General features: G+C 44.1%; 1 protein-coding gene across 13 annotated transcripts in view; it reads right to left on the reverse strand.

Annotated features, from left to right (window-relative positions):
• Window positions 1–16,495, reverse strand: part of LOC135524068 (CUGBP Elav-like family member 2) — a 72,940-nt gene that overhangs the window by 7,456 nt on the left and 48,989 nt on the right. For 6 of the 13 annotated variants that reach the window (XR_010452901.1, XM_064951227.1, XM_064951235.1 and 3 more), the window contains exons 4-13: window positions 15,251–15,299; window positions 14,533–14,667; window positions 10,102–10,181; window positions 4,198–4,359; window positions 3,728–3,791; window positions 3,110–3,235; window positions 2,628–2,786; window positions 2,031–2,207; window positions 1,679–1,696; window positions 1,041–1,184 (exon numbers count right to left, since the gene is read on the reverse strand). Coding sequence is in view for 12 of the 13 variants with exons in the window: in XM_064951227.1 (XP_064807299.1) it covers window positions 1,041–1,184; window positions 1,679–1,696; window positions 2,031–2,207; window positions 2,628–2,786; window positions 3,110–3,235; window positions 3,728–3,791; window positions 4,198–4,359; window positions 10,102–10,181; window positions 14,533–14,667; window positions 15,251–15,299 (1,114 nt within the window). In the remaining variant the exon portion in view is untranslated. The remainder of the gene's footprint in view (window positions 1–1,040; window positions 1,185–1,678; window positions 1,697–2,030; window positions 2,208–2,627; window positions 2,787–3,109; window positions 3,236–3,727; window positions 3,792–4,197; window positions 4,360–10,101; window positions 10,182–14,532; window positions 14,668–15,250; window positions 15,300–16,495) is intronic. The other 7 variants (XM_064951232.1, XM_064951231.1, XM_064951228.1 and 4 more) reach the window with 7 other exon arrangements.

Here is a 16,495-nt window from a genome sequence, read left to right on the forward strand (position 1 = left end):
ACCAGGGGGCTGTGATCAATGAGTTCAACAGATAACAGTCCTAAATAACCCTAATCTTTTCCAGAAATACGGACTTCAAATCGGAATGGTATAATTGGTTTGACAACCAACAACGCATATTTAATAAAGAAAATCAAGCGATGACTGTTAATCAAAATGTACAGTGCATCCAGAAAGTATTCAGACCCCTTGCCTATTCCACATTTTGTTTAAGCTAAGCCTTATTCTAAAATCGATTAAATAGTATTTTTTCCTCATCAATACCCCATAATAACAAAGCGAAAAACAGGTTTAGAAATGTTTGCAAATGTATAAAAAAAATACCTTATTTACATAACTATTCAGACCCTTTGCTATGAGACTCGAAATGGAGCTCTGATGCATCCTGTTTCCATTGATCTTCCTTGAGATGTTTCTACCAAGCCATGAGGTCGAAATAATTGTCCGTAGAGCTCCGAGACAGGATTGTGTCGAGGCACAGATTTGGGGAAGGGTACCCCAAAGAAATCTGCAGCATTGAATGTCTCCAAGAACACAGTGGCCTCTATCATTCTTAAATGGAACAAGATTGGAACCACCAAGACTCTTCCTAGAGTTGGCCACCTGGCCAAACTGAGCAATCAGGGGAGAAGGACCTTGGTCAGGGTGGTGACCAAGAACCTGATAGTCACTCTGACAGAGCTCCAGAGGTCCTCTGTGGGGATGAGAGAACCTTCCAGAAGGACAACCATCTCTGCAGCACTCCACCAATCAGGCTTATATGGTAGAGTGGCCAGACTGAAGCCACAACTCAGTAAAAGGCACATGACAGTGTCTAAAAACCAGTTTTGCTTTGTCATTATGAGATAGTGTGTAGATTGATGAGGGGAAAAAACGATTTAATACATTTTAGAATAAGGCTGTAATGTAACAAAATGTGGAAAAAGTCAAGGGGTCTGAATACTTTTCGAATGCACTGTAGCTGGTTAATGATCCTGCTTTCTACCCCAGCGGCCATTGAGCCAGTTATTTCTCATGTTTGGAGGCAGCAGACTACATACCGAAGCACTTGCTCAGATTGGTCTGTTTGTCGATGAAGACTTTGGCAGAGACGACACTTCCAAAAGGCATGAACATCTGCAGGACATCCTGGTCTCCAAACTCCTGGGGCAGGTGGTAAATGAACAGGTTGGCTCCCTCAGGACCTGAGGGAGAGAAAGCAGAAAGAGCAAGAGGGGAGAGGATCGCAGGGGAGGAGAGAGAGGGGTGGAGAGGAGAAAAGGAGAGGTAGAGAGGAGACCGAGACAGATCAACAGATCAAGAAACATAATCATGTGGCATCACGCACAGCTGTGGCCAGCAGACTGACCTGGGTTCAATATTGTATTTGAAATCTTTCCAATACTCAATCTGTGCTTGATTGAGCTCACCTGGAACCAATGGAATAGTCCCAAGAGCACAAAAGCCTGCCAATCTGGCACTTGAGGGCCCTGAAGTTCCCCTTCGGTGCAGATCTAGGATCAGCTTCTCCCCTCCCAAAATCCTAACCACTGCGAAACTGACCCAAGATCAGCTTCCAGGCCGGGGCAACTCATCTTATTCCCACTAGTGGCAAGCTCAAGCAAATGCTCAAAGTATTTGAAAGAAAACCAATACTACCTGACCACACATTGTGGTTAGTGTGTGGACTGAGACTCACCCTCCCTCTGGCTCCCAGCTGAAGGAGCAATGAAGGAGAGGAGAGGATGGAGTTTTAGATTTGTTTTTTGAGAAAGAGAGATACTGGTACTAAGTAAACATATTAGTTAGTCAATTATTTTCTTTCAATGTCATACATCGTTTACTTGCAAAGCCCATTTGGGCTTACAAGAAACTAGTTGAGACACACATGGCCAAAACATTGATATTTGCATGACATTTTTGGTAATTTAGCAGACTTACAGTCAATGCATTCCACTTAAGGTAGCTAGGTAAGGCAACTATATATCACAATTAATGTAAGTTAACAAGACAACATTTGCAGCCGAACTGGTGTGTGGACTGAGACTCACCCTCCTTCTGGCTCCCGCCGGCTGCTCCCTGCAGTAGGGACTGGCTGTAGAGGGAAGGCAGGGCGGAGGCCGTGTACTGCTGCATTCCTGAGTAGGCCTGAGTCAGTGCGTCCATGGAACTCGCCCCCGAGCCGTTCGCCATCGAGGCCCCCAGTCCTCCGTTCATAGCCGCCATTCCTAACACAGTAGACGTAAAGATATCATTTATTTTGACAATTCAAAAATACAGATTACATCCATACAACTGGATACAACAGCCAGAAGAAAGGCCTCGACACCTAAAGTTCTCTCTACCATACAGACTGGCATTCACTTGGGATTAAAATGACACTAGTCTAGTCCTATACTAAATAGCTATTTCAATGGATATTCTCCCAAATATTATTTTCAGTCCAAACCAGACAATGTGTCCGTAAAACCAGCCCTTACTCCAACATTTGACAATCATGAACGTGGACTACCATACAGGTAAAGAAGCCTGAACATCAACAGAACACAGCGGCTTCATCAACACAATTAAGGTATGATTTGAATGGCCGAAAACAAAAAAGGTTGAAGAAAAGGTAGTGAAGTCATTGTTTTTAGTGCAGTACTTACGGTTGGAGTACTCACCGCTGACACCCCCAGTGAGGGCGTTGAGGTTGTTGAGACCCATGGAGGTCCCCGTCAGGCCCCCGCCGAGGCCCTGGGTCAGGCCCAAAGAGGCCAGGGTGTTCATGGCTGCACCAGCGCTGGAGCCTGCCGTCTGGCCTGCTGCTGGGGAGGAGAGGGGTCAGAGGTTACTATTAGGTGTCGTTTAAGCCTAGCAAAGATGTGGTATAGTGGAGTAGATAGAGCAGGCCAAGCAATTGAATACGAAGCAGGTGCACTCGTAGGTGTCTTTCTTTGGGGACACAGAATCTTAATCCTGGACTAAAAAGCAAGTTCAATGGGGAATCTCCATCTAAAAGTTTTTAGTTCAGGACTATGTTAAATCTGTGTCGGATTTTTTTGTAGAGCGAAAAATGAAGGGAGAAACTAACATTGGCCTCAGACTGCTACATTACCTGGACTATAGAGAGAAACTGGGCTATAGTTACCTGAGTTATAGAGATTACCTAGAGCACCGTTGGCTGACAGGGCGTTGGAGCCGCCGCCTGAGTTCTGGGCTGCAGAGGCAGCAGCAGCTAACGTTGCCAGGTTCTGCAGCTGCAGCTGGTTCACACCTGGAAGAGGTGAGTGAGAGAGAGGTTGTTTTATTTCAACTTTATTTATTCAAGTATGTCAATTAAAAGCAGATGCTTATTTGCAATGACAACCAAGAGGGGGAAATGGAGCTGCATTAGCTGTTCTTATGGGAGACCAGAAGAGCGGAATCATTCGCATACAGAAAGAAATGGCAAAAACAAGAAGACTTCATAGCATTGACATATAACAGGAAAAGAAGTGGCCCTGGCAACCTGCCTTGAGGCACTGCACCGGTTCTTGATTTTCACCCCTATAAATTTGTCCCCAGCAGACTTGTATCTCCTAGAATAGCTACTCTGATTAATGTTCCAATCTTATTCAACGGTAATGCGATTTTAGTGGTTGTGAAACTATGTGGGAGTAAAGCATCGTGACAGAAGGTTATTTACATGAACAGTTGTATGTTTATCAGAGTGGGTTTGAGTTGTGGAGGATGGGAACAGAGACAGGGAAAAAAATGAGTGACTCACCTCCTAGCCTCTGCATGCCACCAAAATTACTCTGGTTACTGGTAGATGTCGCCTGTTGGAGCAACTGTAAAAGAAAGAGAGTTCTAGAACAGAGTAAAGTAGACTTGTGCTCATTCCCAATCATTTTTGTCTTTCCTTGATTCCCCACGTCCTCTCTCCTCGTCTTTTTCAAAACTCATTGAAGGTCCGCGGTTAGGGCCCTTCTCAAATGTGGTTTGAGAAAAAGGCGAGGAACTTCTCCTCCAATGTAGAGACAGAGAGGAGGTGACAAGGACCTGAGGAAAACTAATTGAGAAAGAGTACAACTTCTCAGAATGTCATGCTTTCCCAACAATGATAAACATGCATGTAGCCTATATTTATGAATATGTATGCCAATGGTTTCAATTTACTGCCAGGTACTGTACTGTGAGGCCTCCCAGACCTGCCAGGTTTCTGTGGCGTACTATGGTGTATTAAGGTGTACTTACTGCCAAGTACTGTGGGGTGAGGCCTCCCAGCCCTGCCAGGTTTCCCCAGGTGGAGGCGCTGTTGAGCTGCTGCATCTGTTGGGCCATCTGCTGCTGCAGGCGCCGCTGCTCTTTGTCCCTCTGAGTGTCCGCAAACTTACACACCATGGGAGAGGAGCAGCCCTGTAGTGGGGGAGGGGCGAGAGTTAGATTTCACCCAGTCAAGTTCACACACACAATCAGAAACACAGACACTATCGCAACAGTCAAATCTGCAGGGCCATTTTTCAGGAAGAACTATCGTGGAGGGTATACTATGCCCTGTGGTAATCTGGGGAATGTATTTCTTTAAGTGTTGCATTCAAAATAAGAAATAAACAATTAGACCATTGTCATGCATGACTAAGCCAGGCTACATTCCACAGACAGAACCAGGAAGGGATCATGTTTAGACAGAAACAAGACAGCCAGTTACACTTTATAACACTGGAGGGTATGGCTCAAAAGGAGGATTGGGGCGGGGTCGGTTGGGAGGGACTGAGGCTGAGGAGAGTCAATGCAAAATACACACACACACACACACACACACACACACACACACACAGATGGGAGGGACATAACAGAAACATATAAACAGAGACAGTCAAACAAGGAAGGACGTGTATGCCAAGTCAAGACATAACGAGATAAGACATTTAGCTACAAAACACATACATAGGATAGCGCTGTAACAAACAGACAAGCCAGATATTGACATATCACTCGACAGACCAGACGTAGACATGTGGTATCAATGTTGTGAATTAGAGAGAGCCAGACAAAGGGACCAGGCTTGACAGGGAATTACTTTCTACACTAGTAGCACCTCCCATAGCATCAGGGGATACAGTAAAGACTAATACACTAGTAGCACCTCCCATAGCATCAGGGGGATACAGTAAAGACTAATACACTAGTAGCACCTCCCATAGCATCAGGGGGATACAGTAAAGACTAATACACTAGTAGCACCTCCCATAGCATCAGGGGGATACAGTAAAGACTAATACACTAGTAGCACCTCCCATAGCATCAGGGGGATACAGTAAAGACTAATACACTAGTAGCACCTCCCATAGCATCAGGGGGATACAGTAAAGACTAATACACTAGTAGCACCTCCCATAGCATCAGGGGGATAGAGTAAAGACTAATACACTAGTAGCACCTCCCATAGCATCAGGGGGATACAGTAAAGACTAATACACTAGTAGCACCTCCCATAGCATCAGGGAGATACAGTAAAGACTAATACACTAGTAGCACCTCCCATAGCATCAGGGGGATACAGTAAAGACTAATACACTAGTAGCACCTCCCATAGCATCAGGGGGATACAGTAAAGACTAATAAACTAGTAGCACCTCCCATAGCATCAGGGGGATAGAGTAAAGACTAATACACTAGTAGCACCTCCCATAGCATCAGGGGGATAGAGTAAAGACTAATACACTAGTAGCACCTCCCATAGCATCAGGGAGATAGAGTAAAGACTAATACAATAGTAGCACCTCCCATAGCATCAGGGGGATAGAGTAAAGACTAATACACTAGTAGCACCTCCCATAGCATCAGGGGGATAGAGTAAAGACTAATACACTAGTAGCACCTCCCATAGCATCAGGGGGATACAGTAAAGACTAATACACTAGTAGCACCTCCCATAGCATCAGGGGGATAGAGTAAAGACTAATACAATAGTAGCACCTCCCATAGCATCAGGGGGATAGAGTAAAGACTAATACACTAGTAGCACCTCCCATAGCATCAGGGGGATAGAGTAAAGACTAATACACTAGTAGCACCTCCCATAGCATCAGTGGGATACAGTAAAGTCTAATACACTAGTAGCACCTCCCATAACATCAGGGGGATACAGTACTGACTGTAAAGGGTGTAGTAGGGTTGCAAAATTCCCAGAAACTTTCCCCAAATCGCCATCGGAGGATACCCGGATTCAGGAGGAGCAGAAAAGGAATACTCCAACAGGGATTTCTGGAAATGTCTCCCTAAAATGGTGCCATCGCTACTGGGACCTAGTTCTAAATTCCGAGGCCCAGAGCTGAGCTAGTTTTATTCTGTGGTTCCTAATTAGGGATCGGTTGGCTGCTTCCCTAGGGAGCCTCCGACCTGTTAGCAGTCACATCACTCTTGCTCCAGTTCCTGAGCACTGAACTGATTCAACGGGAATAGCAGCCCAGTTTTGAAGGGGCTTAGTGGGACAGTTACTCTTATACAGTACACGCATGCCTACAGTGCATCTCAGTTGACGCCTAAACGATAGTGGAGAACCTAGGTTTCCTGGTCCTTTGAAAGGACCCACTAAGACAGTTGCTCTAATACTGTAGCCTTTATCTCTGTTTAGTTAAAGTCCATTCAGTATAATGAGCGGCGTAATGATTTACTATGCAGGTTAAGCATGGGTAAATAAACACTTTGTAATGCAAGAGGTTATACAGTTGTTCTAATATAGGACTATATCTCAGTTAATGTATATTGAATATAGTAGTCTCTATGCTTTACTATGTAGGCTAAACATTTACATTTACGTCATTTGGCAGACGCTCTTATCCAGAGCGACTTACAAATTGGTGAATTCACCTTATGACATCCAGTGGAAGCTAAACAATATGGGTAAATACTTTGTAATGCAAGGTTTAACACATTGCCGGGCTCGTTGCCGCTTTGCAACTGGCACGTCACAAATAAATAAAATGGTGTAAATAAATTAGTTGGATATTATTGATTCATTCGGCTTCTGCTAAAATATAGATTAAAAAATATGTTTCTCTCCACGTGTGCCCTCTTAAAGCTCCAATATGTAACTTCTTGGGCGACCCGACTAAATTCACATAGAAATGTGAGTTCTAGATCTGTCAATCATTGAAAGCAAAGCAAAGAAGCGGTATATCTGTTGTATGTGAGCTAATTCTATGCTTCCCATTACAAATATTTATATAACAACCACCATACAAAAGTAAACTTGGGAGTCACGCGATGACAAGTTGTGTGGTCCTTCCTCTACGACTCGTCGGGAAAGCATGCAGTTTATTAGGCTACAAATGAAATAAGTTATGCTGAACTTCACAGGCTGGCGAAAGTGCAATGGGATTAGCTTGATGCTCCTCTCCAATAAATATTGAGGGTCTTACACTGGCGACATGATGATTGATGCTTGGCTGCCGTTTAAACAAATTTAAAATACATCTTGCTCTTTTGGCCATAATAATCTCATCATGTAGGCTATACCCGCGAGCTGGCTTGAGCGCACTTGCCAATAACAGAAGGGGCATACTGCTATATAACAATAATTATTTTGTGAGAAAACTATCGGTAGAGTTAAAAATGTGCTGGAAACCAATTTATATATTTTTTCGGTTCATGGGAATTTAACTGCAAAATCAATTTTTATGTGCCTTTTATCTCAACAACAAAATGAGATGAAAACACATCTCAGGTGGGAAAATCATTCTCGTTCTGTGCGTGACTTCCTGCAAGACAGGAATGTCAGTGTTCTGCCATGGCCAGCAAAGATCCCGGATCTCAATCCCATTGAGCACGCCTGGGACCTGTTGGATCGGAGGGTGAAGGCTAGGGCCATTCCCCCCAGAAATGTCCGGGAACTTGCAGGTGCTTTGGTGGAAGAGTGGCTTAACATCTCACAGCAAGAACTGGTAAATCTGGTGCAGTCCATGAAGAGGAGATGCACTGCAGTACTTAATGCAGCTGGTGGCCACACCAGATACTGACTGTTACTTTTTATTTTTGATCCCCTGCTTTGTTCAGGGACACATTATTCCAGGTCTGTTAGTCACATGTCTGTGGAACTTGTTCAGTTTATGTCTCAGTTGTTGAATCTATATATATATATTTATTAAAACACAGCTTAAAAAAAACATACATTTATGCAACATTAACCTATTAAAAACAGTTCTGTAGCAATGAGGTTTGTGCAGTAGGCTATAGGCGCAATACCTTATCAATGCATATTGGCTATGCTTGAATTGCCCTGCCAATGTTGTTCTTCTCAGACCATTTAGAATTTACATTTCACAATGTTAGGTATATGACCATACTGGAAATAGATGATTTCTTATATGACTTGTGAGGCACAGCCAAGTGAGCGTAACAATTTGCTTATATTTTTTACTGAACTGGTGGCCTGCATCTGGCGGTCAGTCTGCGGGGAGAGAGGTAACAGCAGTAAGGCTGCCTCTCAGACTCACAGTCCCTTCCACTCTTCTTCCCTCCGCTGAGAATAGGGGAGATACGTTTTTTAAGTCGCACTGTATTATTTCTGCCTTAAGCACCAATTCATGTTGTTACTCCTGTGACCAGAGAAAGTGTCATATTCCTCTATTTAAAAAAAGACAAGCTGCTAATAATAACATTGCAAGCTTATCGGAACACTTTGCTATACTCCTTCATTGCAGTTACAGTACAGGTTGTAGCGTGAGTTAAAGTAGGGAGAACGCACATTTTATAGCTTATACAACTGTTGAACAAAGTGTTGACAGTACTGAATAACAACTTAAACATGAACTTACAGAAAATAACTGCTGTTTTTGAGTATTTGTTGAGTCTCTAGTCACTGCATCGCAGAGCTTGAGGCGTCACTACAGCCCGGGTTCAATTCCCAGGATGTGTCACAGCTGGCGGTGACCGGAAGACCCATGAGGCAGCGCACAATTGGCCCAGCGCTATCTGGGTTAGGGGAGGGTTTGGCCTGCCGGGATGTCCTTGTCCCATCGCGCTCTAGCAACTCCTTGTGGCGGGCTGGGCGCCTGCACGCTGATATCTTTTGCCAGTTTTATGGCGTTTCCTATGACACATTGGTGCGGCCGGCTTCCGGGTTAAGCAAGCAATGTGTCAAGAAGAAGTGCGGCTTGGCAGGGTTGTGTTTCGGAGGACGCATGGCTCTCAACCTTCGCCTCTCTCGAGTCCGTACAGGAGTTGCGTCAATGGGACAAGACTAACTACTAATTGGGGGGAAAAAGGGGTAAAAGTACAATAAAAAATAAATAAAACCTGCGGTGCGCTCGAGGCTTCGTTTTACGGCAATGGCTCGAGGAAACTGGCGCAAACTGTGTAGACACGGTGAGCTGATCTGATTGGCCAGCGGTAGACCTGCCGGGTAGGCTGAGTTCTACTTTCAGACATATGAAATGGTTCAAAATGGAAACACTTTGCCTTCCCGGTGCTAGGGCAGCCTGAATCAAGTGCACCTACCACCAACAGCGTGAAAATAAATAAATAAATTAACGCATGGCTTTATAGTTATTTTTTTTATAACGATATGTAAATGAATGGGCTTAACATGCTGTATTATTTTCCCTTCCGCACAGACTAATTAGCATATGAAGTATATAATTTGCATAAAGTAGTATAACAAGTTTATTCTAATTTCATAAATTGTTACAAACTCCCAGTTAGGCATTAAACATAAAAATGTGTTAATAATAGGACCAGCCTACTTTGAATTATTGGGCTGAAATTACTGTAACTATGTTTTCCGTAGCATTGCAGTCCTATCCTTATAAAATGAGATGCTTCTCTATAACATGGAATACAAAGTATAACACCAGAACTACAGTTTCATTTTGTCTTCCAACACCCTAGTAATATTGGCCAAGTATGCTTGGCGTTGGTGTATGACTAATGTTCTGTGATATGACGTCTGCTTCCCAAATGGCACCTTATTCTTTTTATAGTCCAAAGTAGTGCACTATAAAGGGAATAAAGTGTGATTTGGGACACCCTATAAAATCAACCAACGTGTTTCCTTGTGAGATACAATTCTCAATTCGCACTTAAACCACAAGGAGGCAGCAGACTGCATAGAGGGAGAGGGGAGAGATGAGAAATAGGTGCTAAGGGGTACAGTACCTCCATAGTCTGAGAGTGATGCATGGTTTTGATTGCATTCGCGGCCTGAGCCCTGGTAGAAAATGTGATAAACGCACAGCCTGTAAGGGAGGGGAGAGGGAACAAGAGGAGGAGGAAGGGAGGGACAGACAAGAGGAGGGAGGGTAGGAGGGAGGGACAAAGAAGAAACAAAACAAGACAAAAGGTTTTGGGACACGTCGTTATGAAATCCCAAATAACACATTACAGTAACATAGAATGAACGGCACTCCAAGCACACAGAAGAACAACCGCTCTCACTGGTTAGCACATGGAAGTAACATAACAATACAGTCACAACAACAACCACAAGAGCACAATAACATAACATTGATTGACGTATTGTACCACATTCAAGAGAAGCTGTGGATGGATTGGGCTAGTTGGGGATGTGATTACTGGGTGGATGAGACAGTAATTGAGATAACTACAGAAAACACACACTCCTCTCACACAACACACACACTAAATGGCTATTATGGCAATTTTCTTGTAAAAAGAGAAATATTCATTTTAAAATGACATAGCAACACATGCTACAACTATGATGACAGAGACTATAGGGTGAACCGCTGCACTGTCAGTTGAGCTCTGCATATTCTTCTATTACTTAGGGATGGGCATTTTGACTGTTCGAGTACACGCATGATTTCTTTCTGTACTTGAGTACACTAATATATATATTTTAACACTGGAAAGAAATGAGCGCATTTATCTATAAGCTTATGTAAAAAGTGAGTGACAATGCCTAATTTATAACCATTACAGGGAACAAACCATAATTGTCCCTTATAAATACACTATATATGGAAAGTATGTGGACACCCCTTCAAATGAGTTGATTCGGCTATTTCAGCCACCCGTTGCTGAAAGTTGTATAAAATCGAGCACACAGCCATGCAATCTCCATAGACAAACATTGGCCGTAGAATGGCCTTACTGAATAGCTCAGTGACTTTCAACATGGCACGGTCATAGGATGCCACCTTTCCAACAAGTCAGTTTGTTAAACGTTCTACCCTGCTAGAGCTGGCCCAGTCAACTGTAAGTGCTGTTATTGTGAAGTGGAAATGTCTAGGAGCAACAGCGGTTCAGCCACAAAGTGGTAGGCCACACAAGCTCACAGAATTGGAATTCCGAGTGCTGAAATGCGTAGCGTGTAAAAATCTGTCCTCGGTTGCAACACCCACCACGAGTTCCAAACTGCTTCTGAAAGCAACTTCAGCTGTTTGTCGGGAGCTTCATGAAATGGGTTTCCATGGCCAACCAGCCGCACACAAGCCTAAAATCCCCATGTGCAATGCCAAGCGTTCACTGGAGTGATGAATCACGCTTTATCATCTGGCAGTCCGACAGACGAATCTGGGTTTGGCAGGTGCCAGGAGAACGCTACCTGCCCCAATGCATAGTGCCAACTGTAAAGTTTGGTGGAGGAGGAATAATGGTCTGGGGCTGATTTTCATGGTTTGAGCTATGCCCCTTAGTACCAGTGAAGGGAAATCTTAACGCTACAGCATACAATGACATTCTAGACAATTCTGTGCTTCCAACTTTGAGGCAACAGTTTGGGGAAGGCCCTTTCCCAACAGAAATGGTTTGTCGAGATCAGTATGGAAGAACTTCACTGGCCTGCACAGAGCCCTGACCTCAACCCCATCGAACACCTTCGGGATGAAGTAGAACGCAGATTGCAAACTAGGCCTATTCACCCAACATCATTGCCCAACCTCACTCATGCTCTTGTGGCTGAATGGAAGCAAGTCCCCGCAGCAAATGTTCCAACATCTAGTGGAAAGCCTTCAAAGAAGAGTGAAGGATGTAATATAAGCAAAGGGGGTACCCATCCATATTAATGCCCATAATTTAGAATGAGATGTTTGACGAGCAGGTGTCCACATACCTTTGATCATGTAGTGTATATTCAGTTAATAAAAAAGTAAGTGACATTTCAGGCGAATTTATTGAAATCATAATTTCAACTGGTTATATATTACACAACCTCCAAAAAGGCAGTAACCTTAGCAGTGGTGCGAGCTTGCAGAAGCGTATGGCTGTGTAATGGCATAGCCTTGCTTTGTTCATTTAGCAGACAAGGCGCTCTTATTTCCAGAGCCCTTACCACAGTCAAGTCACCTATTTTATAGTAAAAAAAACTAATAACAGACTAAAAACATTTTTTTTCCCAAATGGAAAAAGTTGTAATAGTGACTATTTGAAAAATGGTCTTCTTTTCGATATACAGATGTTCAATTTAGTTTATTCTGCTTGTTCTTTGGAAATGTCTAAATGGATTAACAATTCCACGTTGAACACTGCATGGTGATGAATTACGGCCATGACATCGGTTTGGTGAGAAGGCTGAGCCTTAAATGATTCTGATGAAAATATGCTCTCTGTCTTTATCAAACTAATGCCTTTTGTGTATTCACAGTGTGGAACCTGTCTATGTTTAGAGGGTTATAGCCTGGGCCAGGGTTATTCAACGCTTACCCTGGTTTTCTGTTCTACCTGAATTAAATTGCACCCACCTGGTGTTACAGGTCTAAAAATCCATACCTGATTAGAGGGGAACAATGGAAAAAAAACACAGTGGAACCTGGCATGGAGATCCAGTGTGGAGTTTGAGAGGCCTAGGCTAACCAATTCTAAATGGCACAAGCAGTTCGCAAAGTAGCCTAAGAGGAAAATAGACAGGACACAATTTTTCCTAAACTGCAGCATTTTTCCTAAACTGCAGCAACGGTTGTTGGAACACATTTTCCTACTTCAATCTACCAGTCCATTTGAATTTGTGATAAAACTGTCGTCATTTGGTAAGAAATGTAGCTTTTGTATCCCATCCGTTTTTATAGGCATTTACTTCTGTAGGCCTAACAGGAGCTTGTGAGCACGCTCAGCATGCGTATGTGTAGGGAGCGGTCGGAACGCAATTGAGTGAATGAGACATAGGGGGAAAGGACATTTAGGGAGAAGAACTGTGTGATCCTTAAGGCTTGGTTTCTTTTTTGTTGTGCACCGCAAATGCACATGTTCAAAATGGAACACTGAGTCAAAGCAAATTAACGTAGTCTTTATGTCAACATAAAAAATAAAACATTTGGGACAAAATTTCACTTGTACGAGCTGCAACAAAACACATCCGCCAAATAGTTTTACAGTATTTTTCCCACTCTGGTTAAAGATCGAGCTTCGTACTCGATAACTCATGCCCGCCCATACTATTATTGCATTTGTCGGTCTCACTTGCTTTTATGGCGTCTTATGCGGCACAGATAGAAGTTGAGGCAGGCAGAGGTGGAGCAGTGGGAGCAGTGGAATAATTCCATCCTTTGTGGAGCACGGTGGGGGCGGTGCAGTACTGATTGTGCGTGTCCTGTGTTGCCTGCCAGCTGAGGCCGGCCTAGAACACCAGCAGCCATGGGGTTGCCATGGCGATGGCTGGGACTATTGTTACAGGCGGAGTTGAGAGCTGCGAGTGTTGATGCACCCCTCCCTCTGCTGCAGAGATGTAGGAGGTGGTGAGTGTGTCACGGGGAGAATCATATCGGGTGGATTAGGGGGGGGGGGCAAGAGAGAGCGAAGAGGGGGCGAACTTTGGGTGAATAGGATATGACTATCGGGGCAGGGTGGGAAGGGTGGAAATAAAAGGTTTGGGAGCAGTGTAGTAAGACAGGCACTAGGCAAGTCTGTGTTCTTTTATCGGCGGGTGTAGTCGAGGACTACTCTAGTGGTGAATTTCAAATCAAACGCGAGCTCCTATTCCCTACCCACTACTGTGATCTGAGAAGATTGGATAGGTGGAAGCAATATAGCGACATTTAAAGAGGAATCCACTACCATAAATACCATATATCTGGGCCTCCCGAGTGGCGCAGCCGTCTATGGCGCGACGCACAATTGGCCCAGCGTCATCCGGGATAGGGGAGGGTTTTGGCCATGGGGGCTTTACTTGGCTCATCGTGCTCTAGTGACGGGCCGGGTGCCTGCAGGCTCAGTGTTTCCTCCGACACATTGGTGCGGCTGGCTTCCGGGTTAAGCGGGTGGGTGTTAAGGAGCGCGGTTTGCCCGGTCATGTTGTTTGCCCGGTCGTAACTCGACCGTCGCCTCCCGAGCCCGTTGGGTAGTTGCAGCAATGACACAAGATCGAAATTGGGGAGATGAAGAGGTTAAAATACTAAAAATATCTAACAAATCTCATATATACAGGATGGCCTGTGCGTTTTATCTAAAAATGACTTTCAGTACATTTGACATACATTTCTGGTATGTGCATTATGATCCCTGTAGGAATTGAACCCAAGACCTTTGCTTTGGTTCCTAGTGCCACGCCCTTACAAACCGATCCACTAACACAGGACCACTTGGTATAACGGGAGCGTGGAGCGGAGTGACACGGCGTTACCCACAACCCACCTCTGCTCAGACCGTCAGGTCCTCTGAGAATTCGGCATTCCTCTATCTGTCCGAAAGCAGAGAACATCATTCGGACCTCGTTCTCGCCATATTTCTTTGTCACCATTCCAATGAAGAGCTTTCGGTCTTCCACCGCTGAAATGGAGAAAGAGAGGAAAGAATGAGTGACAGCAAAACAGCGAAAGCAAAGTGGGCTATGCAACCTTCCACCTCTCTTTTTGCTAGTTCAGTCTCTCCTTGCAACCCTCTCACTCAATGTGTCAGCTCACCCTTTTTCGTTCTCTAAATCTCTATCTTACTGCTTCATCTCTCCCTCCTCCCCAATCTCTTTTTCTTCAGGCGGATGACTTCTTTATCTTCCCCTTATCCTCCCACCAGATCCCTCTGTACCTGCCTTCCTCTCACTCCTCTCACCCCCCCCCTTCAAAAAGCTCCTTTAAATCCTAGTAACCCCTGAAATACTCCCAATCTTATTTCTTCTTGGTGCAATTTCCTCACGTCCTCAGTGACTTCATGGTAGCTGTGTTCTGTTCTCAGGTTGTGACCCAAATGGCACTCCATATAGCCCACTACTTTTGACTACAGCCCTGGTCAGAATTAGTGCACGATATAAGGTGACATTTGGGACGCAACCCTTCCCTGTAACCGGACAGCCGCTATGTTTTGTTTATACACATTTTAGCCTGTGTCACATCGTATCTGCAATGATGTCACTCACCGTTTGTTTTCTCACTGTCAGCGGGTTTCATCTGGATGGGATGATGCATCTGGAAGGAGAACACGGAAGAAACATGTTAAACATCAACCTATCATCAGGCCTGTCATCACCTGGCCTGTTCATTGTCACGTTAGTTACCGCGATGATGAACAGGCCAGGTGCTTGGCTATGTTTTTTGGTTCCCTCTTGCTCCCTTGCCCTTTAGCAATGGTTTAAACATTTCGTTCACTCCTAGCCTCCTCTCCTTGACTGATCTGAAAGAACTGACAAGGTGAAAGCCACCCTAATAATGAGCTCGACTCCATATTGTTTTCACCTGTCAAGTTACCTTTTCCAATCAGTGCAGATGAAGGAAAGGAGGTGAGGATGGATTTTTAGACTAGAATTGCTCTCTTGCTCGTTATTACACTTCTTCCTCCACCTCATCCCCCTCTGTCAGCATCTTTCTCATCCGCTCGCCCCCTCTCAGATTCGATTATCCCTCACACTATAGTGAGCTATAGAAAAGGATATGTCCACTAGTATGTGGGCTCAAATTCTCTCCCCTTTCTTTGGGTTGGGCCAGAGCAGTAGTCATATGATCGCAGTTATTGATTCTCCCCGTCATCATCCTTTCAGGATCTATCCTTTCAGGATTCCCCCCCCCCCCCAGTGGACTGATCCATTGTGGAGGCTGTGGGGATGGCACAGTCCATCAGTCTAAGACATGTGCTACTGAAATTGTATATGGTTATATTATGTAAGAACAATGTTGCAACAAATAAAAAGTATATATTTTTTATTAACAAATGAGCTTTCTCCCGCACTGGATATTGGTCGCTGTCCACGGTTCTGAAACATATCAGTGCGCTGTTGAATGGGTGCCTTTTCCTAGACCATGCTGCTATGTGCATAATAGAGCAAAGTTAACCCGCATATTGGTGTTGAGAACAATGTGGTGAAGGCAACAGCAGATTTAGGAGACGAGAAAACAGCCCTTGGCTTAATTGTCTAAGAAAAGTAAGGTTGGAAACCAACTTAATTACGTCTAATCAATAGTCTAAATGTTAAAATGTGCCTGGCTTTATAAATCATCCATTTATATCTCCAGAAATAAGACAGATCCTGCTTCTGTTGCCTGTTTGAGTGTTTAACAGCCTACTGATTCCGTGAGCGCTAAGCCTCAAGCAACAATTCCACAAATTTGGCGGCTTTTTAATATTTGCTATGGTGTAATAAAGGCCTTACTTTATGATATTTATAATA

The sequence above is a fragment of the Oncorhynchus masou genome, chromosome 31, assembly GCF_036934945.1.
Source record: "Oncorhynchus masou masou isolate Uvic2021 chromosome 31, UVic_Omas_1.1, whole genome shotgun sequence".
Classification (NCBI taxonomy): domain Eukaryota; kingdom Metazoa; phylum Chordata; class Actinopteri; order Salmoniformes; family Salmonidae; genus Oncorhynchus; species Oncorhynchus masou.